The following is a 23,414-nucleotide window of genomic DNA, read 5'->3' on the forward strand; positions in this document are numbered from 1 at the left end:
GCTGCTGGCTTCTCTTACACAGACGCCAATAAGAACAAAGGCATAACCTGGGGAGAGGATACACTGATGATGGAGTATTTGGAGAATCCCAAGAAGTACATCCCTGGAACAAAAATGATCTTCGCTGGCATTAAGAAGAAGGGAGAAAGGGCAGACTTGATAGCTTATCTCAAAAAAGCTTCAAATGAGTAATGGTTGGCCATTGCCTTATTTATTACAAAAGAGAAATATCTCATGGCTTTTTTTATTCATACCATAATTTGATTGGTCTCATTTACCAAAATTCAGATCACGAATGAGTGATAGAATATTTTTTTTGGACAGTCCCTGCTTCACTAAGACTGGCTTGTGGTTAAATGAATAAGATTGGTTTTTTGGATTTTGATAGTGATTCCGGTTCAGTAAATGCTATCACTGTTTTCCATTTGTAAAGATACATTCAGATATCATTAGTGATGTTTACCTTTTCACAAAGGTAGTCAATTGCCATCCCAAAACCTATTGAAGATTGGTTTTATATTAAGATTTATATGACTGATTATGTGAATATATTTAAATACTGGGGAAATCCCCTCACACTGTCTCAGAACCAAGTAAGCCTCACTGATGTTTTAATTGGTGTTCACTAGCCTGTTAAAGGTGAGGGCTGGAGAGAAGGTAGCGATGTTTGCTTTGTACTTTTGATCTTTATTATGCCACTCTAATTTCCCTGGATCTACTAAAATGCTGCCTTTTATTTATTGAAAGGCATTTTAGAGTGGTTTATGTGTAATGTCAAAGAATATTTAACATTTCTCTTATTTTATAGACAATCTATAAGGTCATGCTTTTAAAAGTCAGTATGTCAAGAAACGGCAAATCAAGCTTTTGAATTATTTACTACCTAAGTCAGGCTAAGTTATAATTTGGGATTGTCTTTCAACAACTCTTCAGAAACACATAAAACTGTATAACAGCTCCATGTGTGTGACTGGTAACGGTGCTTTTGCCAACTCATTACGTGGATTAAAATAGAAGAGATATACACAAATTTTAAAATTGCGTGTGATCATAACATAATTAAAAACAAAAATCACAGATCACAATTTTTTGACTGCCTGATTTAATGACTAATGACAAAATTTTTACAATAGTCCTCAATACCATGCGGTATTTTACCAGTCATGGTACTAGATGTGTTTACTTGATCCTCTAGGACAGCTTATACTGGAATAACACTTGACTAATTCACACTTAACTAGTTTCTTTGGTCAGAATGACAAGTGCAACATTTATGCCAGGCATGCATAAAAGAATATGTCTAGTCATAGCTTTGTGATATGTAACACCATGTAATTACACACTAAATCATTTTGTGCACAGTCCATGCCATATGCATTTAAATACTGCACTTGATCTTAGCCAAAAGGCCAAGAAGTGATGCCATACACATTTAGAGTAGTCCTTGGAAATTTTATGGAGATGGTGAGCCTGAACTATGCCATAAAGAAGGGCAGGGGAAATAAAGGGGAGAGCTGTGGCTTTGTGGGATAGTTAGGAGATTGGGAAGAGGGCCTCATTCATGATTTCAAAAGTAATAAGAATGATTAAATGAGCCTTTAATGTCTGGCAAATGTCTTGTAAAAAAAACTATGCTGTCCAAATAATAGATGAAAAGTTTCACTTTATAGGAATATTACAAAAAGAGTTAGAATGTCAGTGTATTGCAATACATGATGAATTAACAGATCTAAGCATCGCCCTCGAATGACTGCCTACCCAAAAAAAAAAAAAAAAAAGAAGGAGAGAAAACAAGAGAGTTAGTCTCCTAATGGAGGCTCATATTATCATCTATAATGTAGTTCCCCTCTAAAAAAAAAATCTATAATTCATCAAGTCTCTAGATTTAATTACAATCACTTTAAAGGAAAGATAGGGTGAGAGGTACATGTTAAAACTCTATAGCAAAATCCAGTGTGTAGGAAATTCTACAAGTGATGTAGTTTCTTCATCAATTAAATTGCAAGAAGTGAAAAAAAAAGGCTCAGCACCTGTAGCTCAGTGGCTAGGATGCCAGCCACATACACCAGAGCTGGCGTGTTCGAACCCAGCCTGGGCCTCCCAAACAATGACAACTACAACCAAAAAATAGCCAGGCGTTGTAGTGGCCGCCTGTAGTCCCAGCTACACAGGAGGCTGAGGTAAGAGAATCACTTAAGTCCAAGCATTGGAGGTTGCTGTGAGTTGTGACGCCACAGCACTCTACCAAGGGTAACATAGTGAGACTCTGTTTCAAAAAAAAGTAAAAAAACCTCCAAACTGTTTTAAGATCTGATGAACCTTAAAAGTTCTATCAGTCAGTCCTAATCTGTGGACCTTACTTGGATATTAATTCAAATAGATATACTGCTAGGAAAATTTTAACAAGAGACAAGTAAAAATTTGAACAATAGCTGATAATTGATGGCATCAAGAAATTAGTATTTTAAATTATGATAATGATACTATGGTTATGTTGTTATATATTAATGAGAGTCATTATCTTTTAGAGATACAAAAGGAAAACATTTACAGATGAAATGAGATGTATTAATATAAGATTTGCTTCAACAAATTATGAAAGGAGAGAAGCAGAGGGGGGTATATGTAAAGCAATATTGGTCATAATGATAATTACTAAAGCTGATGATGGGTACATGCTACATATTATTCTATCTACTTTTGTGTATATTTGAGATCTCCCATTAAAAGCCTCCTGCTAATAGCACACACCCCAACATAGTGCTTGTGTACTGGAAGAAAATCCTGCTCAGTGCATATATAATCTAAGTCTGGTTTTTGTATATTCTACCTATGTCATTATGATATATTACCTTAAAGTACAAAATAATATGTTCAGAAATAAGAGAGATACTCTTATAAAGTAATTATCTTACCTTATCTTACTTTTTCTTAAGAGTTAATTACTTCAGTGTGAAGGCTAAGGAAAATTTCAAGATGGCTTTTACTCTAAAAGTCCAGTGGTTCTCAACCTTCCTAATGCTGCAACCCTTTAATAGAGTTCCTGTGGTCATGACCCACTGGTTGAGAACAGCTGTCTTAAACTAATCTCAAGTAGAAATTTTGCTTGACCTGCTGGAAAGAATTCTGCAGCCAAATATAATCAGAAGTTCTTTGGTTTTATTTTATAACATGATTCCTAACTCAGGGCAAGGAGTCTATGAATATCTCAGTTACTGGGTAATGGATAATAGCTACATCCCATGTTCCAAGCATTGTGTTTTATTTCAGGCACTTTGAATATATTATATGCTTTAATCTTCATAACATTTCCATCTCATGTGATGGGTTTTATTGTCTTTACATTACAACTGAGGGAATTCAGGCCGACTGAGGTTAAATAATTTGTCTGAGGTACAGCGACAGCCACGAACAGCATTATGAATCAAATCCAGGGCTGTCTGTCAAACCTGTGCTCTTGACCACTTCCCTGTCCTTAATTGACATTACAAAGGTGTCCTTAAACTTGATAAGTAACTGATCACAATATTCAGCTGTGAAAACATAGCCAAGACTAAGTCAAAGAAAGACTGTGTCAGAAACACATTAATGGGGGCTTTCTTCCTCTCCATCTTTGGGATGCCATGCCATGTCCCTGCTCTGTTCTCCTTTTTCCTTCTCTTTCTCTCTCTCTCCCCATATTCTCTTATTTCACTCCCTGCTCTCTTCTCTCTTTCTTATCTCTTCCTCCTACTCTTTTCCTTCTCTAATATAAAATAAACATTTTATGTCCTAAAAAAAGAAAAAAATAATGCATATAGTCCATATCAATAAGCTAAAAAAGAATACTTCCACTAACTACTTTCAGTAATTCTCATGTTAAAATAATTTTGAAAATTGAGGAAAATGTAAATATTTTTGCTGAGTTTTTTTTTTTTTTTTGTATGAAATCAGTAGGAACAAAAGGTGTATGAAGCACATTTTCAGACCATAAACCACTAAGAAGGATGATATCGTAACAGTTTTGTGCTATGTTCAGCAGCAGGGGAAGCTTTTGATTAGGTTTTCATTTTTCTATTATGGTCTTAAGCAGAAAGTATTATATAAATTGAAAAATATAAAAGTAATATTCATGATGCTTGGAATTGAAGAGAGACTAAAAAAGGAGTCTATAAACAAATCTGCATTCGGTTTTTAATATCTTATTAATAATAAAATCAAATTTTGGCCAAGATTTAAAGAGTTTTATCAACTTATTTTTTCTTATCCAGACTTACTTTTACAGTTATATTTTTTTCACCTAGAATAATAAACATATGTTAATAAAAATTCAAAACACGTTGGTGACTCAAATTTACCAGACAAATACAGTGATATTTTCATTTATATTTTGCCCTTGGCATTTAAGAAGTAAATACTTTCTAAGGAGATTGTCTATATTAGGTACATAAAAAATCTTGACTACTACACTTTAGAAGATTAGAAAAGGATGCTTAGGAAAATCTCAGCCTTATATTACAGCTTTAATTCACTGAGGAATATACACAATTGTAGGTAAGGATGAATAATATTTGTCTCAATAAACGTTTCCTCAGGAAAAGTTTATATAATTTGTATCACTTGATTCATATGCTATTGGCTTTTTCATCAATCATAAAGTACATACAGAAATAATTCATCCTTTTTAAAATTTCTAAGACTTAAGATAGTAAATGATTCCTGAATCTTTCTTTAGTAGGATATAAAAGACATAGATTAAAAAAAAAGATGATTAATACAATGGAGATGGAGAAAGATTAAGTTTTTATTATTATAATTCCCATTTTCAAGGACTGCTATAATAATTTATATCCTTAGTAACACATTCACTTCTATAAATACTATAAAGAAAAAAAGAAGCAGGTCTATGCTTATTTCAGATGATTGAATAAAATGAACCACATAAATAAGTAATCAAACTACATTAAGAATGTAACGTAGTACAAAATAAAGTTTCAACACACCACCTATATATTTACTGAGGCACCTTACTCTGAGTAAGGAACAACATTATACAAAGGGGAGCTGGAGTCCTTTGCTATCCTAATGTGGATGATCCAAGGTCTACACCTTGAGCAGTAATTAACTTAGAAGAGTTTGGAGACTGACAAAGGACGGTCTTAATTGTCCACATAAATATTATGATATTCAGCATTAAGGCACAGGAATTAGAGCTGGAAAGGAAGGTGAACTGTACATTGCTGTTTCTGGAGAAAGAACCAACTGGTATAGGTCAGGGGTGATGGCTCATGTCTGTAACCCTAGCACTCTGGGAGGCTGAGGCAGGTGGATTCCTTGAGCTCACAAGTTCCAGAAGAGCCTGAACAAAATCAAGATCCCATCTCTACTAAGGCAAGAGGATCGCTTGAGCCCAAGAGTTGAAGGTTGTTGATGCCATAGCACTCTACATCTTGAGACTCTGTCTCAGATAATAATAATAATAATAACAACATAACTGGTATTGAAGACTGTCTGTATGTGAAGGAAGAAACCCTGAATGTAGACCAGAAAGGTGATTAAATTTGGAGTAATCTCTAAATGATATAGGAAAGGGAAATAAATGGATAGTGAGGTTTCCTTCTTAAACAAAGGTAAGTTACAGGATGGAGAAATATTTGAGAAAACTGGCAAATAAATTTATTCTCTTTAAGTTTTTATGACTTAAAAAGTAAACAGAATTTTAAAGACTTTTTTTTTTTTTTTAAGAGACAGGGTCTTACTCTGTTACTCAGGCTGGAGTGCAGTGGTGTGAATACTGCAACCTTGAACTCCTGGCTGCAAGCAATTCTCCCACTTTGGCCTCCCAAAGTGCTGGGATTATAGGGATGAGCCATAGTGGTCTGCCAGAACATATTTATTTTGAATGAATTAAGTTCCAAATGTTTTCTGTATTTGGAAATCCAAAAGAGATGAGCTATTATGAAATTTAATGCCAATATGACCTTCTCATTTCAACATTTCTATTATTCTTCATAAATGACACTCCAAAGCATAGTTCAACATTTCATGAGCAACTCGTTTGTTTTCATCTTATCTTATAGACATTGACTTGCTTTATTAACTGGGTTTCTCATGTTTCACTTTTGAAAGCTAAAATAAATCTGTGGCTTGGCAGCAAGGTGGATGCATTCTCAAGTCCCATTCCTACTTTAATTTCATATCCTACCTTGTCTTTATTTTTCTTTTGTTGCTCCCATTTAATTTTTTTAATATTTGCAAACTGATTTATTTTTGAGGGAAAGCGCAATATAAATTACGTATAAGTAAATGCAGTAAACCTGTGTAACAAAAGCCAGTTCACTGAATGATCCATTTGCCAAGTTGCTGAAGATTTTTTAGGTTTTAGTATCAGTAACACTTTCCTGCAAAACTTTCACCATGGAATTTGCAATCTGTGCCACTAAATGCCAGTTTCTCAAATTAATATTTGAGATGCCTAGTACAACACTTCTTGAATCTAAAGTGAATGAATGAACTTTCCCCTACTCTACACATATTTTTCTGAGTAGGAACCTGTATCTACCCCAGTCCTTACCTCTGGTAGTAAAACTGCAGTAGTGTTATGTTTTATTTTTTGATAAACAGGGTCTCATTCTGTTACTCGGGCTGGAGTACAATGGCATAATCATAGAACACTGCAACTTCAAATTTCTGGACTCAACTGATCCTCCTGCCTCAGCCTCCCAAGTAGTTGGGACTACAAATGCACACCACCACACCTGGCTAATTTTTCTATTTCTAGTACAGATATGAGGAAAGGGGGTCTCACTCTTGCTCAAGCTGGTTTTATATTCCTGGCCTCAAGGAATCCTTCTACCTCAGCCTCCCAAAGTGCTAGGATTGCAGGTGTAAGCCACCACTCCCAGCCTAATTCAAAAAAAAAGTTTCTTGTAGAGACAGGATCTCTCTATGGTTACCCAGGCTGGTCTCTAACAACTCCTAGACTCAAAGAGATCCTCCAGCCTTGGTCTCTCAAAGTGCTGGAATTATAGGCATGAGCTACCATGCCAGCCCTATGTTTTAAATCTGTATTAAGGCAATTGCTCTGACAATTTAAGGTCTTTTAGCCATTTAGTGAATCGATAATTTACCTAATTGATTTTTGGCTAAATAATTTTCAGAAATTTAACTACAGCTTAAGCAAAGTTAATTTTTTTACCTTCCTCTTTGACAGTATACTTCCAGAATAATTTACTTCCTAATAATTAGTTGATATAAAACTTTTAGAATGTCATACCTGGCTCAGTGCCTGTAGCTCAAGTGGCTAAGGCACCAGCCACATACACCAGAGCTGGCCAGTTCGAATCCAGCCTGGGCCTGCCACAAAACAACAATGACAACAACAACCAAAAAAAAAAAAATTAGCCAGGTGTTGTGGCAGGCACCTGTAGTCCCAGCTACTTGGGAGGTTGAGGCAAGAGAATTGCTTAAGCCAGGAGTTGGAGGTTGCTGTGAGCTGTGATGCCACAGCACCCTACCCAGGGCAACAGTTTGAGGCTCTATCTCAAAAAAAAGATGTCATACATAAAAGGAACTTGATCTTAAAGACATCCTATATGCATTTACATTACAGAGAGGGGAATTAAGTGGGCTTCAAATTTTCAAAGTAACATAAGATGTTGAATCATACTGCTAGGAATTTAAGAAATATCTTATTAGGATATGAGCAAAGCAAGGGTATTAAATATTTTTGACAAGATTTGACATTTCATATTTAAAAAGACATTAAAATATCATCAGAAAAATCCAAATTTTGTTGTATTTCCTTGTATCTATTTCATAGTTTAGTATTATGTCTATTTTTTTTTTAAATGGGGTCTTATTCTATTACCCTGGCCAGGCATCATCAATGTTCACTACTGCAACCTCAAACTCCTGGGCTCAAGCAATCCTTCTGACTCAGCCTCCTGAATAGCTGCCACTATGCCTGGCTAATTTTTTCTTTTTTGCAGAGACAACATTTCCTATTTTCTTTTTCTCTTTTTTAAAAAAAAATAAGGTATTGCCCTTGCTCAGGCTGGGATATTGGGGATTCTTAGTCAACCCTAGTCATATAGTTTATTAAAACTATATACTGAATAGCACTTTAAAGATGTGAAAAGAGTAAGAACAGCTATCTATGGAGGTAAAGGGGTGCCATCTATTAAAGGCAGTTAAGATGTGATTTGATAGAACTGTTTCCAAATGCTGACTATGCCGTCCACTTACTCACAGTAGATTACCCTGTCTTACCTTTCAATAACTCCTCCCTAGCTCCACACTTGTATTTATACAATTGGCCTTCTATAATAGGCCTTGCCTCACCATAAAAATCCTACCTGGTGTATCAGTGACATAAATTTTCAGACTTTTAGATTTCTGGTACTGATCTTTCATGTTCTCAGTGTCCATATGTGCCCACAGCTATGTAGCGCTAGGGGTGACAGTTAACAGCAGAGTTGAATTAGAACTCTGGTTGTTGGCTCTTTCGTTCTTTACTTAATTCAAAATAATTACTGGCTTTACAAATTGCACTGGAGACTGTGTGTTGCCTACTTTATTATGAGTCTCTTCTTATTCCTTATTAACAAAACCCTAATTTTAGCTGGGCAGTGTTTTATCTTCCCCAGGGAATAAGCATCTGTAAACTAGTGATCCTAACTTATACTTTCTTGTTCTCTTTGGTTTCTCTATGAACACCAGTTTGTACTCAAAGTCATGCTTTCAACTTTATTTCTTTATAACAAAAGGTGTGCTCACTACTAAATTTTTCTTTATGGCAAAATGCCTTTAAGGAAAATTAATTTGGGGAAAAAAATGCCTGGCACATTATGTATTTGCTACAAATACTGATTTAACTTATGGCATTAAAAAATGAATGTTGAATAAATTTAAAAGGCAACATTTTTAGTCATTTTTAACTTGTTTCTTCTTTACATCTTTCTTTTTTTGACCTTTTTGGCCTGATAGCAAAAGACAGTCAATACTCTTAAATGCTTCTAAACTTACAGCTTGACAAAACAATAAACTTAATTATAATATTTATGGTTAAATGTTTAGTTTTCTACAATTTGCAAGAAGTGCTTTTGAAAATAGATCATCATATATTTCAAAATAATCTTTGTCATTAATTTACTTTGAAGTCTTCTAATAGTTCTAAGAAAAATGTGCTATCTCTTACCTCTGTGTTGTATTTAGATAAATAAAAATAGTGCCATTTTATATTTACCAAAATCTGTCTAGTTCAACCTTACTTTCTATTATTCTGACAATTAAAATCAAAGTAAATTAAAGAGTGACAAAGTTCAATGTGTTCTTTATAATGTAGTAGAACAGATATCTGTAAGAAATCTATTTACCTTCATAAAAGCAGAGTCTAGGCAGAAGTGTCTAACCTGTAGCCCAATGGCCCCATGCTGATTTTGCATAGACTTTTTTTGTTTATCTGTAGTACTGGACATCACAAAAAGCATGTATAGATCCTCCCCCCTTATTTTTGTTCATCAGCTTTTATTAGTGTTTGCATATTTAACAAGAACAAGACAACTCTTATTCTTCCAATGAAAAAAGGGTGAACACCCCTGGTAGACTAAAAAAGCAGAGAGAGTAATCTATTTACCATATACCTTTTACAAATAGGTCTCAAAGGGGCTAAAATAGCTGTTCATTAGAAGGGAGTCAGCTAGTACAGCATGTACTATTATTATTGTTTTGTTCCATGAAGGCTCTCAACCACCTAACATAAAGATTTTTACAGAAGCTGGTAAGAAGTATTTTATCAGTAGAGGCTGACAAGTAGTTGATTGTACAAATCTCTTAACACATTTGTTAATAAGTAAAATAAAACTGATAATGAATAGATGAAGGGCTCCCCCCGCCCCTGTTTCTTTTGTAATCCTATTTACTTGAATTAAGGGCTTCTGTTTCATCTTTTTTTTAAAGGTAATCATTAGATTATCCTCCTTCAGTTTTGATGAATTTACTTAAACTTTAATAAGTATAAGCTCTTACATCTCTCATCTCATTATGCTATGCACAAAATCAATATTTTCAACAAATGTTTGCTGTTAAAAAACATAATCACTATTTTGAGCTCAGAAATAACTTGAATCTACATGATTATAACTTATACAAAATAATTTTCCACTACAGATATAATCTAGCAGAACTTATTACTAAACTTCATCTGTAAAACATAGAGCTTTGGAATACCACTAATACAGTTTTTGAAATGCCTTAAGTAAAATTAGAACACATAGAACTGGTTAAGTTTTTTGATATGTTTTAAGAGAATGGCTACAGTTTTCTAAGCTGTAGCTTTGAAATACATGATGGAAAAAATATGTTTCCAAGGGAAATGTGTTATCAGGAGAAGGATTAAGAATACTATCATCCCTCGGTATTCTTGGGGGATTAATTGGTTCTAGGACTTTCTTCCCATTAATACCAAAAACGGCAGATGCTCAAGTTCCTGATATAAAATGGATAGTATTTGCACATTACCTATACACATTCTCCTGCATAATTTAAATCACCTCTAGATTACATATAATACTTATTATAAGTGCTATCTTACAGTTGTTATACTATAATCTTTAGGGAATTATTACAAGAAAATAGTCTGTAAATGTTCATTATAGATGTAATTTAAAAAACTTTTTAATCTGAAGCTGACTGGCTTCACAAATGCAGAACCCACAGACATGAAGGGGTGATTTTATTAGTGAATCTGCAAATATAGCATTTCATTTGCTGTCAAATACCCAAATAGATACATGAAGCTTGGAAAACTGTAGCAGTAACATCTAAAATCATTATGTACAATCTCTGTGCTTTTGGACAACTATAAATTCTTAGCTTTACTGGATTACAGAGTGCAGAGATATTTCCTTTTAGTAGATAGGAAATGGTTTTTTACACTATATGCATAAAACAAGCAAATTTTAGAAAATACAAAACATGCATGAATATAGAAAGCAAAAAACAAAAAATCTATTGTACCACTAATGAATACATCCATTATTCAAGTTTTGATATATTTTCTTCTAGATTTTTAATATGCACAATTTAATATTTATTCAGCTATCATACTATTTATATAGTTTGTATAAAAGCAAATATATTATAAACACGTGATTATCACTGCATAGTAAATACGTGATTATCATTGCATGGCAAATTAAATTTTATATCTACAAAATTTAGGGTGATCAAAATTATTGTATATCATTAGTTATTATTGTAACAAAAATATATAATCTCTATTTTCATAGAAAATTCTTATATACTGTTTCTAATTAACCATATATTTACACATATGAATTGTATAACACATGCATAGTATACAGAAATGTATGTTGCTTTATAGCTATATGCATCTCTAATTATCTAAAGTTTTTGAATTACTTACCTTTTAATTACTGTTATCTAGAAGTATCCTGAAATAAATCCAACTTACTAATTCTTTTTTAACTGATAAAAATGTTCTCAAAATTGCTAATATTTTCCCCTAGCATTCCACTGAAATGTTGGCAACTTAACATATTCTGACTTTAGTAATTCATCCTATTTCCTTGATTAGAATTGATTTTAACAAGACAATATTCATTTGGAAAACACTAACTGTATTTAATAAATAGTGAATTGATGTCAAAGAACATTCTGTTCTGTGTAATGAGGCTTTATAGATTAAGTCCAATTATCACTGATAAAAAACTAAAAATCCTTTATGCATTGAATAGCAATTAGCTGTCCTCTCAGAACAAAAACTACTTAACCTAAAATCATAAAGATGTCTTTGGCATAAATAACACAAAAATAAGATTGAAAAATACAAAGAATTTTAAAATAAGATTATTGCCTTCTGGCTGCATACAGTGGCTCACACCTGCAATCCCAGTGCTTTGAGGAGCTATGCTGAGAGGATCACTTGAGGCCAGGAGTTTGAGACCAGCCTAGGCAACAGAGAGATCTCCATCTCTACAGAAAAAAAAAATTGAAAAATTCGCCAGGTGGGGTGGGTATGCACTTGGGCTTGAGTGGCTAAGGTGAGAAGATCACTTCAGCTCAAGAGTTTGTCTGTAGTAAGCTATGATCACCTCACTGCACTCCAGACTGGGTGACAGAATGAGACCCTGTCTCTAAAAACAAAGCAAAACAAAACAAAACAAAAAATTGCCTCTAAAAACAAAGCAAAACAAAAAATTTGCCTTCTAATGTGTCTTGGTACTGAAAAACTGATTCAGTGTACATGGAATGTGTAATGCTGAGGTTCACTAAAATTTTAAGAATCTGTTTGATGAAAGATTTAGTCTAAGTCCTATTTTTTTAAGTTTAAAAATAATTAAAAGACTTTTTCTTTATATTTCTATAAACCTCAATGAACACATTTTGGCATTTTAGAATGATCACTGAAGAGATGAATAGATCTGGACATAACTTCTTCCTTAAAATGTCATGAAATAAGTTATATGAAGTATGCAAAGAATACTTTTTAAGAAACCTTCAGCTGTGGTTTTTATCTCTGCCTTGTTGGGGCTATGTGACCTTAAAAAATTCCCTTTATCTTCTGAGCTTTCCAAATAAGCCAGTTGTAGAATGAAGAAGGCATTTTCCATTTCTACAATTATCAAATTACAAGGTAAGATAGGAGAGAAAAGCCTGCCTATTCACAGAGAAAATATTAATCGCTAAAAAAAATTTCCTTCTGTACATTATAATGGGACAGAAGGGAAAAATGTTCAATCAAAGAAAATATCAACTTGAGTTGAGAAGCATTACCTTAAAGCATTTTAACTTTGCCATAATCCTATGAGGCATAAGTGTAAATATTATTGTCTCTATTTGGCAGATAAAGAAATTGAGGGAAAAGGGGACATTATGTTGTTATCCAGAATCCTAAAACTGTTTCATGGATTAATGAGAATCTAGGTCTCATTATTCCATAATTAGGATATGCTTTCAATGGAGCATTTAAAGCAAAGAGAATAATACGCATACACAGCTATATACAAGTAAGGAGAAAGGAAAAACACTAAAGGAAACCTACAGGAAATGAGGTCTCCTTGGAGTGTCCTTTTTGTTGACTGGTAAGCTTTGCTTACCACAAAGTTGTATGTATAGCTGTATTAATTAACCAACAAAGGCAATGACCCAAATGCCTGACCCATAAGATCAAAGGGAGCTGTGAGGATAAGTTCAGAAATGTGTATAATTTATTTAAAAACTCAATTTCTACAAAAATAAGAAATTTTACTCATTTAATTTTAAGGAACCAAAAAATTTTACCAATCTTGTGAAAATGCATCATAAAGGGTGGTACAAACAAATGGATAAGATCTTTCCCCCAAACCAAGGCATATTTATCCTTTTTTGAACTGACTGATAATAGTATGGTTTTCTTATTCAAATTAGATTTTTAAAAACTGTTTTTAAAAATATAGGAACTACTATTTTCCTATATTCCACAAGAACATGCAGATACTTTTCTATGTGTCTACGTATAAGCTGTAAAATTAGATGGATTTCATAAGAAAAAAGCTACTTCAATATGAAAAAGACATTGATTGTGTCAAAGCTCCTTGTTACCAAAACACAGAAAATTGAGGGCTTAGTGAGTGCTTACCACAAAGTTATATGTATAGCTGTATGAATTAACTAGCAAAGGCAATGCTTCAGAGTGTAGTGAGATTTATTTCATTTAGGTTATGTTACTACTTTTTGCTTCAAAGACTGTACTTTTTAAAAAGTGGATACCTGCGGTCCATCTCTGGCTTCATAGAAGTCACCCACTCTTATTTTTGCACTGAAGCTGAAATTGTCCCTTGAGATATCCATTATTCCATTTCTGCTGAGATACTGAAAAAATCACATATTTTTCCACTTCAGGTTTTAATAATTACAACCCAGCTTTGATGTATAGATAGCTTCAGGACACTTTTGCATACTCTATCAAGGGGCTATGGATTTTAGGAGATCAATTGGGTTAAGCATTATAGTCCCACACAAGAAATTATTTTGCATCAAAAAACTTTATCTGAGAAAGGAGTGTACTTTTTTTCACATGAGCATGCTTAATAGGCACCAAATGTATGCTATTTGGTGAAAAGTATGTACCTTTATTACTTCAGGGTACTGCCTAAGTTTCTTTCCACATGGAGCATAATATGCTACTTCTCCTTGAAGGCGCCCTCCAAAGTTCCTTATTCTTGTCTCTCTCTGCCAGCTACACATAACAGAAATGATGGTTATGACAAATATAATTTTAAAAACACTTTTAAAATGAAAAAAAAACTTTAAATATACATGCTCTTTAGAAAAATATGAAAAAAATCCCAAATATATTTACTATTAAAATTATTTAAGTTTTTAGCTAATTCAACTAAGAAGTTAATCAAAGACTCAATTTGCAAATACTCAACTCCATTAAAATTTTGAGAAATCACAACTCATAGTACCTTGGGCACTGGATATTTCAGCAACAAGGGTCAATGTGTAATAATTTTTTTTTTTTAATCTGAAAAGCTTTATGTGAGAAGGGTAAAGTAAACCTGGCTCTCTGCTATTTTGGGGCTCACATACATCCAAGTCTGAAACCTGTCAGTTTGGATTAAATTATTTCGGCCAAACTCTGGTTGAGTACCTCAGTTTTAACCTAAGTGGTTTTTGCTGTCCTTTAACTCTTATCTTAATAAAAACTTCCGACATCTTAACTTTTGTGCCATGTGATTTGCTCTGGGTTCTTTTCCAGCCTTGTTATGCTTGCCATCACAGCTCTGCCAGACCTCCACAAAGTAGTTAGGCTCAATTTCAGTTTTTCGACATATATTAACTTCTTTGCCCTTTGCTTTGGCTCTTTTGTTCTAATAAATACTATGAGTGGTGGAGCCCATAGCTCAGTGGGAAGGGCGCTGGCCACATATACCAAGACTGGCAGGTTGAAACTCGCCCCAGGCCAGCTAAACAAGGAAAACTGAAGCAAAAAAAATAGCCGGGCCTTGTGGCAGGCACCTGTAGCCCCAGATACTTGGGAGGCTGAGGCAAGAGAATCATTTAAGCTCAAGAGTTTGAGGTTGCTGTGACACCACATGACTCTATCGAGGGCAACATAGTAAGAGTCTGTCTCAGAAAAATAAATAAATACTATGAGTATATTCACTTCTTTTATTAATAGTAGAGGATGAGAAATCAAGTATATGCAAAATATATATAAACATATAAAGAACAGCAAAAGAGAAAAACCTTATTTTGCATACCCATATTCCAATGGAATACGCAGTTCACGTTCATCTGTTACTCTTCTTCTTTTGGAAGTGCCTTTAAGAAAATTCAGCCAGTTAATATAAAAGAATAAAAGATTGGTTTATACAGATGACAATCTTTTGATAGTTTAGATACTTTTCTTTAAAAAATGTATTTCGATGATTTGGATTATTAGGGTGTTTTTGCAATTTATACCTTATTTTTAGATAATTTTCAACAAAACATTATATAAAGCAGAGGGATTTGTTTGTTCTTTTGGTCCAAATGACAGATAAACTAGTCTTTCTCTCTAAAGAATATATAGCTTTGCAAAAATAATATAGTTTTATTATTAAGGAAATGGCTAGAGAAATAGGAGGGAAATAGAAGGTTCACAAAATCTATTTATAGTTATTGTCTTTGAAAATATGAGTTTTCAGATGCTGAAAATTTCAATAGCTGGCTCATACATTCAGAGACATTATAATTTCTATGTCCACATATATCCATAGTCAAAACACTAGTAGATTTTTAAAAGTAATCTAAAGTACAAAAGGATAAGCTTATGATTATATGTAAAACTTTCCAAAGACAAAAATAAAATTTTATAAATATAAAATAATTCACCTAAAATAAGTCAGATTATTTTGGCATTATTTCATTTGTGGCAAATGAAAGCAAAATTGCCAAGAACACCCTGTATTTTCTTAGTTATTAAATGAGAACAGAGAGGAGTTTGGGAATATTAAATGTAGAAACTTTTAATGAAAATCTCAAGAAGTTTACAAAAAGTCAAACAGGAAAAAAGATGTGGCATGTTAATGGAATTAAGAATACAGTATACTACTCACTAATGGAAGTGATATTGGCTATATGCTGGGCTCTTAAGTAACCAAATGAGCTTCTTTTTATACAGTACAGCTGACCTTCAACAACAGGTTTGATCTGCATGAATCCACTTATATGCAGATTCTTTTTCTGCCTCTGCAACCCATAACAAGAGGACCAACCTTTCTTCTTCCTTACCCTACTCAAAGTGAAGATGACAAGGAAGAAGACCTTTATGATGATCCACTTGCACTTAATGAATGACAAATATATTTTCTCTTCCTTATGATTTTCTTAATAATACATAAAACAAAATATGTGTTAATTGAACTGTTTACCAGTTAGGCTTCCAGTCAACAGTAGACAACTATTAGTTAAGCATTTGGAGAGCTTTAGAGAGTTGAAAATTACACGCAGATTTTCAATTACAGGGGCAGGGGCAGTGGTCCTAACTCCCACATTGTTCAAGGGTCAACTGTACAAAAAAAGTCCAACTGTTGATCAAATATTATAGAAGCATGACACGAACGCAGGAAAGGTTCAAAATCAAGAGCTGTCATCAGATTCTTAAACTGGAAACACAGGAAAAAAAGATAAGCTAATAGGTAATATCCTTTGAAAATACATGTCGACCACTCTGAGCCAACCTAACACCTAGCTGTAATTCTTGATTCCAGTGAGATCATCTCCAGAACACTGTATAAGAAAAAGTTCTTGCTATGGTTTGACTTCTATTTTACAATAATAAAAATAAAGTGTAGGTACCAGAGTGTGGACTTGAAGTAAGTGTGGAAGAAGATGTACCAAGAAAAACAGGTGACTGTGATTCAGAACATAAGGCAGCAGGAGCAGAGCCTGGGGCTTTTGTTATGTGGAGGTTACGAGGTGTTGAGTGAGCTGTGAGACTCATGGAAGGGCTTTTGACAGAGGAAGTTGTTTTATTCAGTTTCATTGAAGTTTTCTCTCCTTCAGTATCACTATCTGATTCATCTTGGTCTTTATCATCATCATCTTCTTCTTCTGATCCTTCTGTATCTGATTCTGAATTACTATCTGATTCTGGGAAGTAAAAGAAGCATTTGTATATTATAACTAGATAATCACCAATAATTTGCAGTTTGTATCTAAATGGACTACTTCAGGAACCAGTATCGGGAATGAGAACTCAAAAGAGCAGTTTTCCTGAAGAGTAAATCATTTAAGCTAGTTGAGAACAATGTATGCAGGCTATTAAAGTATAAGGTTTACTCAACACTTCAATCACAAAATAGTTCTCATGTGACACTAGTCACATGAGTTCTGCTTGATGGCTTCAAAATCCCTTTTAACTTGATAGAGAGACTAAGGAGGGATTTACTTGATTATTCAATTTAATATATTCCAATGGCTTAAGAAGTATACTTAGTCCAGTATGAGGAAGAGAAGCCTGGCACTACCATCATGCTTTCATTTGGGCTTTGGGGTAAAAGCAAACAATTTTCTGGGGGGAGGTACTTGGGCTTTTTGGCTGCAGTCTTTCTATTTAGGTGCAAGACTTCATCAGGCTTCTTAAAAAAACAATAGGCTTACAAAAATATACTAGGATAATTTAGTGATTTAATAATTTAAGTTCTAGATATGTAGTCCTATGTACAATGCATCTACTCTTCCAGATATGTAAAATCGAATACTGGATTAAACTTGATAAACACAGGACTGATAATTGGACGACATCCTAATTGCCCCCAGAAAAATTGCTTTTGCAGAATTCTATTTTGTGTGGTACTCTCTGGTTACACTGAAGTTCATTATAAAAATTAATTTTTGAAAGTTTTGAGTGTTGATATTAATTACCTATCATGCAAAGTTGCTTTCATGAGAACCCCAAGAAAAATTACGATCAGGACAAGTTGTTCTTACCCTGAGCAAGTAGTTTGTTTTTAACTTACAGATGTTTTAAATTGTACTAACTGACTACATTTTCCTGTTCACACTGGCTGTTAGAAAATTTGGTTGAATTTGTGTCTGACCAGTAACAAATCCACAAACTTTTATAAAAATGTATTTCATCTCTGTATTTAAAACTTAAGCTATTTTATGTTTTATGTTTTTAGTCATCTGTGGAACAAGGAGAGGAAAGGAAAAAGAAAAATGCAAAGAAATATCCCTCCCCCAAAATTAAAGCCCAGAAAGTGAATCAAAATTAAATTAGAAAATACTCCATGTGTTATTTAATAAATTCTGTGTTACTGATGGACATTTGTAGGGACGTAGGTTTTCAGTACTTTCTGAATGATTATCTCTACAACTTTACCTTTGTTCAAAGGTGATGCAGTTTAACAAGTAGCAGGAGAGATGGGAAAAAAAGAGGACAAATAAATGGTCCTGAATGAAATGAAAATTAAGCAAGTTGATGAAACTGTCTTAATTTATGCATCATTTATATTCACTCTAAAGTTATTAATTTGTTTAATGTCAAATGTCAATTTAACTTAGGATTTCCCATAATCAGTTACTCCTATATTTTATGAGCTCATTGTAGATATGCACAAAGCTGTGTAAAGCAGTGAATGAAAATGATTATAAATCTGTGAATTAAGAAGTTCTTAAAAATGTTTTGGTCCACACAACATTTAGAGAATATTTTAAAATGGAAAATGACCTGATTGGCTGTCATCAGATTCATCATCTTCATCATCTTCCTCATCATCTTCATCATCTTCCTCTTCATCCTCATTTGAATCTTCAGAATCTTTACTACTGGGAATGTCTGAATCTGTTCCTCTAAACTGCTCCACTAAAGATTTTGCAGGATGGGAGTGATGCTGTGTTTTTACTGGATTTGCATTATTGCTAACTGCTTTTTCCTTCCCTTGACTATGCAGAATGGGAGAGGCAGAGGGTATTACAGGTGTCTGACTGCCAGGGGTTCTTCTCCCACTTGTACTCAGATTTACAGGTGAGGAAAAAGGGGTGCTACTTGCCGTAGTAATATTTTCATTAATCTTACTCTGTATTTTAGTTTTGGTCGTAAGTGCTAGAGGAGCTTCTTGAATGACACTTTGAATAACTCCATTTGGTTGGTGATTACCTAAAAGTGCATTTGTCAAGAATGGATTAGGGTGGTTGTTTTCTACTGTTTGTTTTGGATGTGCTGGTGAAGTAGAGGTTGCTTTTGGATTTGACAAAGCTGCAATAACCTTCTTCAGGCTCTTAGATGACTCCTGTTTCTTTAACTGTGATGGGAATGCCTGTTTATATTGTTCCTGTTGAAACATAAGTTTAAAAACAAAATAAAATGTACCATAAATACAAAGACTGCTTTTATTTGCTTTTGACATCTGAAAACTACAAATGCAAATACCATATACAAATTTAAATCATAATATTCAAGTGTTGTAAAAAGAGTAGTAATAATGACTAAGTGGTTGGCCACACCTAACGTATTTCAAATTTAATTAGTTTTTCCCCCTCAAAATATATTCCTGTCTCCCTCTCATTGTGTTTTTCCCATTCTTATGATAATCCAAACCCAAAACCCTAAAAATATCTTTTTTCTAAGTCAGCTATACTACTGTATCTTTGGATTCTTTCAATGGAATATCACTCAAATTTAAGCCACACCATAATTTCTTCCTACCCAACTCCCAATATATGCTATACACCAATGACAGTTTTTTCTTAGATTCAGCTTTATTTTATTAATATTACATAAGCTCCTTGGAGCACTGTCAATTTTACAAAGTCTAAATAGTTTGGTATTCAAATTATATTACAATTAGGTATAAACATATTTTTCCAGTCAAACTAGATTACTTGCGATAGCCTGTGAATGTCCTATTTTTGCCACCTTCACATTTTGCTATAATCATTTTCCTTGCATGAAATAGCCTCTTCTTTATAAATTTCAAGCTGATGAAATACTGCTCATTCTTCAAGACTTAACCCAAGAAGCTTTCCATTTTTGTCCTAGCCAAAAGCACTCTTTGCCTCTATCCTTAGAACTCCTTTACCTCCTAATACCGATGCCCATCCACTGGTGATGAGGTTACTTCTTCATAAACCAATTATAAATTGACAATATCATAAGTCAGAAATGTATTCAGTACACCTAATCTGCGAGCCATCATACCTTAGCTTAGCCTACCTAAAAAGTGCTCAGAACACTTAAATTAGCTTATAGTTGAGCAAAATCATCTGGCAACACATCACACCGCAGAGTACTAGTTGGTTATCTTTGTGATACCTGGTTAATTGGGATCTGTGGCTCACTGCCTTCATCCAGCATAGCAAGAGACTATTGCACCACTTTCTAGCAAATACTTCCCCCTCCTCCTACTGTACCACTTTGGCATCATTGTAAAGTATCCTAAGTTGAACTATCCTAAACTGGGAACTATCTATATTCTATGCCCATTAGTATAAACAGTATATCCCTATATGTCTTAAAGCTCCAAAGAAATTAGTTTACATCTTTGATAAATTCCTTAGGGTAGGGACACTGTCATTTATTGACCACCTTGATCTTCCCCAAACATTGCTTAGATCCTTGTACTTGGTATGTGCTCAAAAAACAATTTTAGAATATTTGACTAAATATTGAATAATGAGTTCTTAAACAAGAACTTCTTTAAAGCAATGATTTAAGATATTAGGCTGGTGGAATGGTGGCTTAATATTCTACAGGACCTATTTTAGAGTGCCTTTAGCATATTAACATTTGAAAGAGGAAACAGTTTAGAAAAACCACAATTATCTTGAGTAAAATTAATTTATAAAACATGAATGCATAAAATTTACATTTATAAATAAAAATTATTTAGTTAGTATAATGTCTTTGAGAACAATAAAATCATGAATTTTATTAAATTAGTGCAATTAAAATAATCTATAAAAAACTAAAATGGGATGATTAAAATATTCTAAGTTAACAGAAGTGGAATTGAATTTCCTAACTTAAGGTAACATTTTACATTGAAAGTGTGGATTTGAAATCAAAATCTGCAGTGTTGTCAGTGTTCTACTTGGGTCCCTAACACTCAAATCATCAAAGATTTGTTGTGGAGATTTCACAAGGGTAAATGTAAATGAAATGCCATATAAAATCGCTTAATAAACATTTTAAAGTAGCAGTATTAACAAGCAGTAAGCAATTTATATATAAATTTTAATCTTATTTAACATCTTTACTATTGTAGTTTAGAAAATTAATTTAGTAATGTAATTCTTTGTAAATAAGACTGTCACAAAAAATTTTTACCTGAGGCAATACCTCACGAAGAGAAAATGCTTAATTAGTATTTACTCAGTGAATAAATTATGGAAAATTATACTAAAGAGTTGGATTCTACCTTTTAAAAGGAATTTTGTAGTAAAATTCTTACATAAAATAATATATACAAGATTTAAATTATCTTCACAAAAAAGTGTATTTTCTTTTTTTTTTTTTTTGAGACAGAGTCTCACTATGTCACCCTTGATAGAGTGCCATGGCATCACAGCTCACAGTAACCTCAAACTCTTGGGGTTAAGCAGTTCTCTTTCTCTTGCCTCATCCTTCCAAGTATGTGGGACTATAGGTGCCTGCAATAACGCCTGGCAATTTTTTTGTTGCAGTTGTCATTGTTGTTTTAGCTGGTCCCGGCCGGGTTCAAACCCACCAGCCTTGGTGTATGTGGCTGGCGCCCTACCCACTGAGCTACAGGCACCACCTATATTTTCATTTTTTAGAACATAATTATGTCATGTAATCATTCTATAATATTTTCTTATAAGTAGTAAATTTTCCTTCGAAATACATAGGGCCAGTTTGGTGCCCATAGCACAGTGGTTATGGTGCCAACCATATACACCAAGATTGGCAGCCTGAGACAACCACAACAAAAAATACCCGGGAGTTGTGGCAGGTGCCTATAACTTGGGAAGCTGAGGCAAGAGAATCGCTTAAGCCCAGGAGTTTGAGGTTGCTGTGAGCTGTGACATCACAGCACTTTACAGAGGGCAACATAGTAAGTAGGGCCAAAAGGGCCATGAAAACAGAAGTCTTTCCTTTAGCTTTTTATTTTCTATAACTCTTCCTCATTATAATTTTGAAGAATCTCTTCCTTTATATTGACATCTATAGATTTTTAAGAATAGCAAAAGATTACCATATTTTATCCCAAGACTAGTTAGTATCAATTACTCATGTATAAATATCAGGGATAATTTGTAGAAAGGAGAGGGGAAGAAAATTCAGAACTGCAAATGTCTTGCTCCTTTAAGATATCCATTTTGACTAAAAGTAATATGGTAAGAGATAGGTTGAAAAGGTCTGTCCTACCTATAAGCTTTTCCTCTCCTACCCTCTACCTGAGACCTCTGCTGTGAACAGAAAATAAAATTCCTCCAGAGAAAACTTTACAGGAGAAAACTGACATAAGAAGATCTACCAAATTCTATCCCTGGCTTACACAGCCTATAAATGTATATTGATTTAAGTAATATAAGGGTACTAAAGGATTTGTTGATTAAGCAACATTCAAGAAAATCATAAACTCATAAGCGATACAGACATATACACAGCTGGTAGCATGAATCAATGAGATAAGCATGAGAAATAAAGCAATATTCTGTATGTTAGACTGTCGTATAGAAAGCTGTTGTAGAGAAGAGTTTATAAAATACTCGTCACTCAATAATAGATAACATCACTTAGAGTAAATGTCCATTCATATAAATTATTTTACATTAATTACTACTATGATTTCAGATAATTTGTATTATAATTTCTGAATGATGACCAATTAGCAAGAACATCAGAATTTTTCATCATAATCATGTTTTGAAATCAGAGTGCTTGGTTTAAATCCCTCTGCTCTTAACCTCTGCTGGCAGGTGACTTAACCTCTAAGGCTAAGACTTAAGTTTCTTTGCCTCACAAGATTTTATAAGGATTAAATGAGATCATATGTATAAAAAACACAGCTTGGCCACATGAAACAAGTCTCTAATACACAGTCATATAAAATTCTTATTTAGAGAAATGTTTAAAAAATATTTTTAAAAAATTAAGAAATCTTTTAGAATACAAATAACTCTTGATGAAGCTCTATAAACTCATTTATCATAAAATACAATATATTAAGAAAAACTAAAACAACCCAAGTGATGGGATTTTTAATTTGTTTATTTTACTTGCGAAAAGTCAATAATGTGACGCTGATAATACGAGCTTGTGTTTGAGCTTTGCATTGCAAGTCACATGCCTGACATGATACCATTGATCATCCCACTCAGATCAGTGCTTCTCAAATCTGACCATGTACATTTGAATCACCAGGAAGTTTAAAAAACTCCAAAACAAGATATTCTATCACAAGATATTCTGA

General features: G+C 33.5%; 1 protein-coding gene across 5 annotated transcripts in view; it reads right to left on the bottom strand.

Annotated features, from left to right (window-relative positions):
• The window catches only part of BAZ2B (bromodomain adjacent to zinc finger domain 2B), a 271,958-nt gene that overhangs the window by 73,920 nt on the left and 174,624 nt on the right, over positions 1-23,414 (bottom strand). For 3 of the 5 annotated variants that reach the window (XM_023516805.1, XM_023516804.1, XM_023516803.1), the window contains exons 9-12: positions 18,707-19,310; positions 16,831-17,124; positions 15,252-15,312; positions 14,113-14,221 (exon numbers count right to left, since the gene is read on the bottom strand). In XM_023516805.1, coding sequence (XP_023372573.1) covers positions 14,113-14,221; positions 15,252-15,312; positions 16,831-17,124; positions 18,707-19,310 — 1,068 coding nt within the window. Of the gene's footprint in view, positions 1-13,752; positions 13,855-14,112; positions 14,222-15,251; positions 15,313-16,830; positions 17,125-18,706; positions 19,311-23,414 lie in introns of all 5 variants that reach the window. The other 2 variants (XM_023516802.1, XM_023516801.1) reach the window with 1 other exon arrangement.

This window comes from Otolemur garnettii, unplaced genomic scaffold, assembly GCF_000181295.1.
Source record: "Otolemur garnettii isolate 467f Iridium unplaced genomic scaffold, OtoGar3 scaffold00098, whole genome shotgun sequence".
Classification (NCBI taxonomy): Eukaryota; Metazoa; Chordata; class Mammalia; order Primates; family Galagidae; genus Otolemur; species Otolemur garnettii.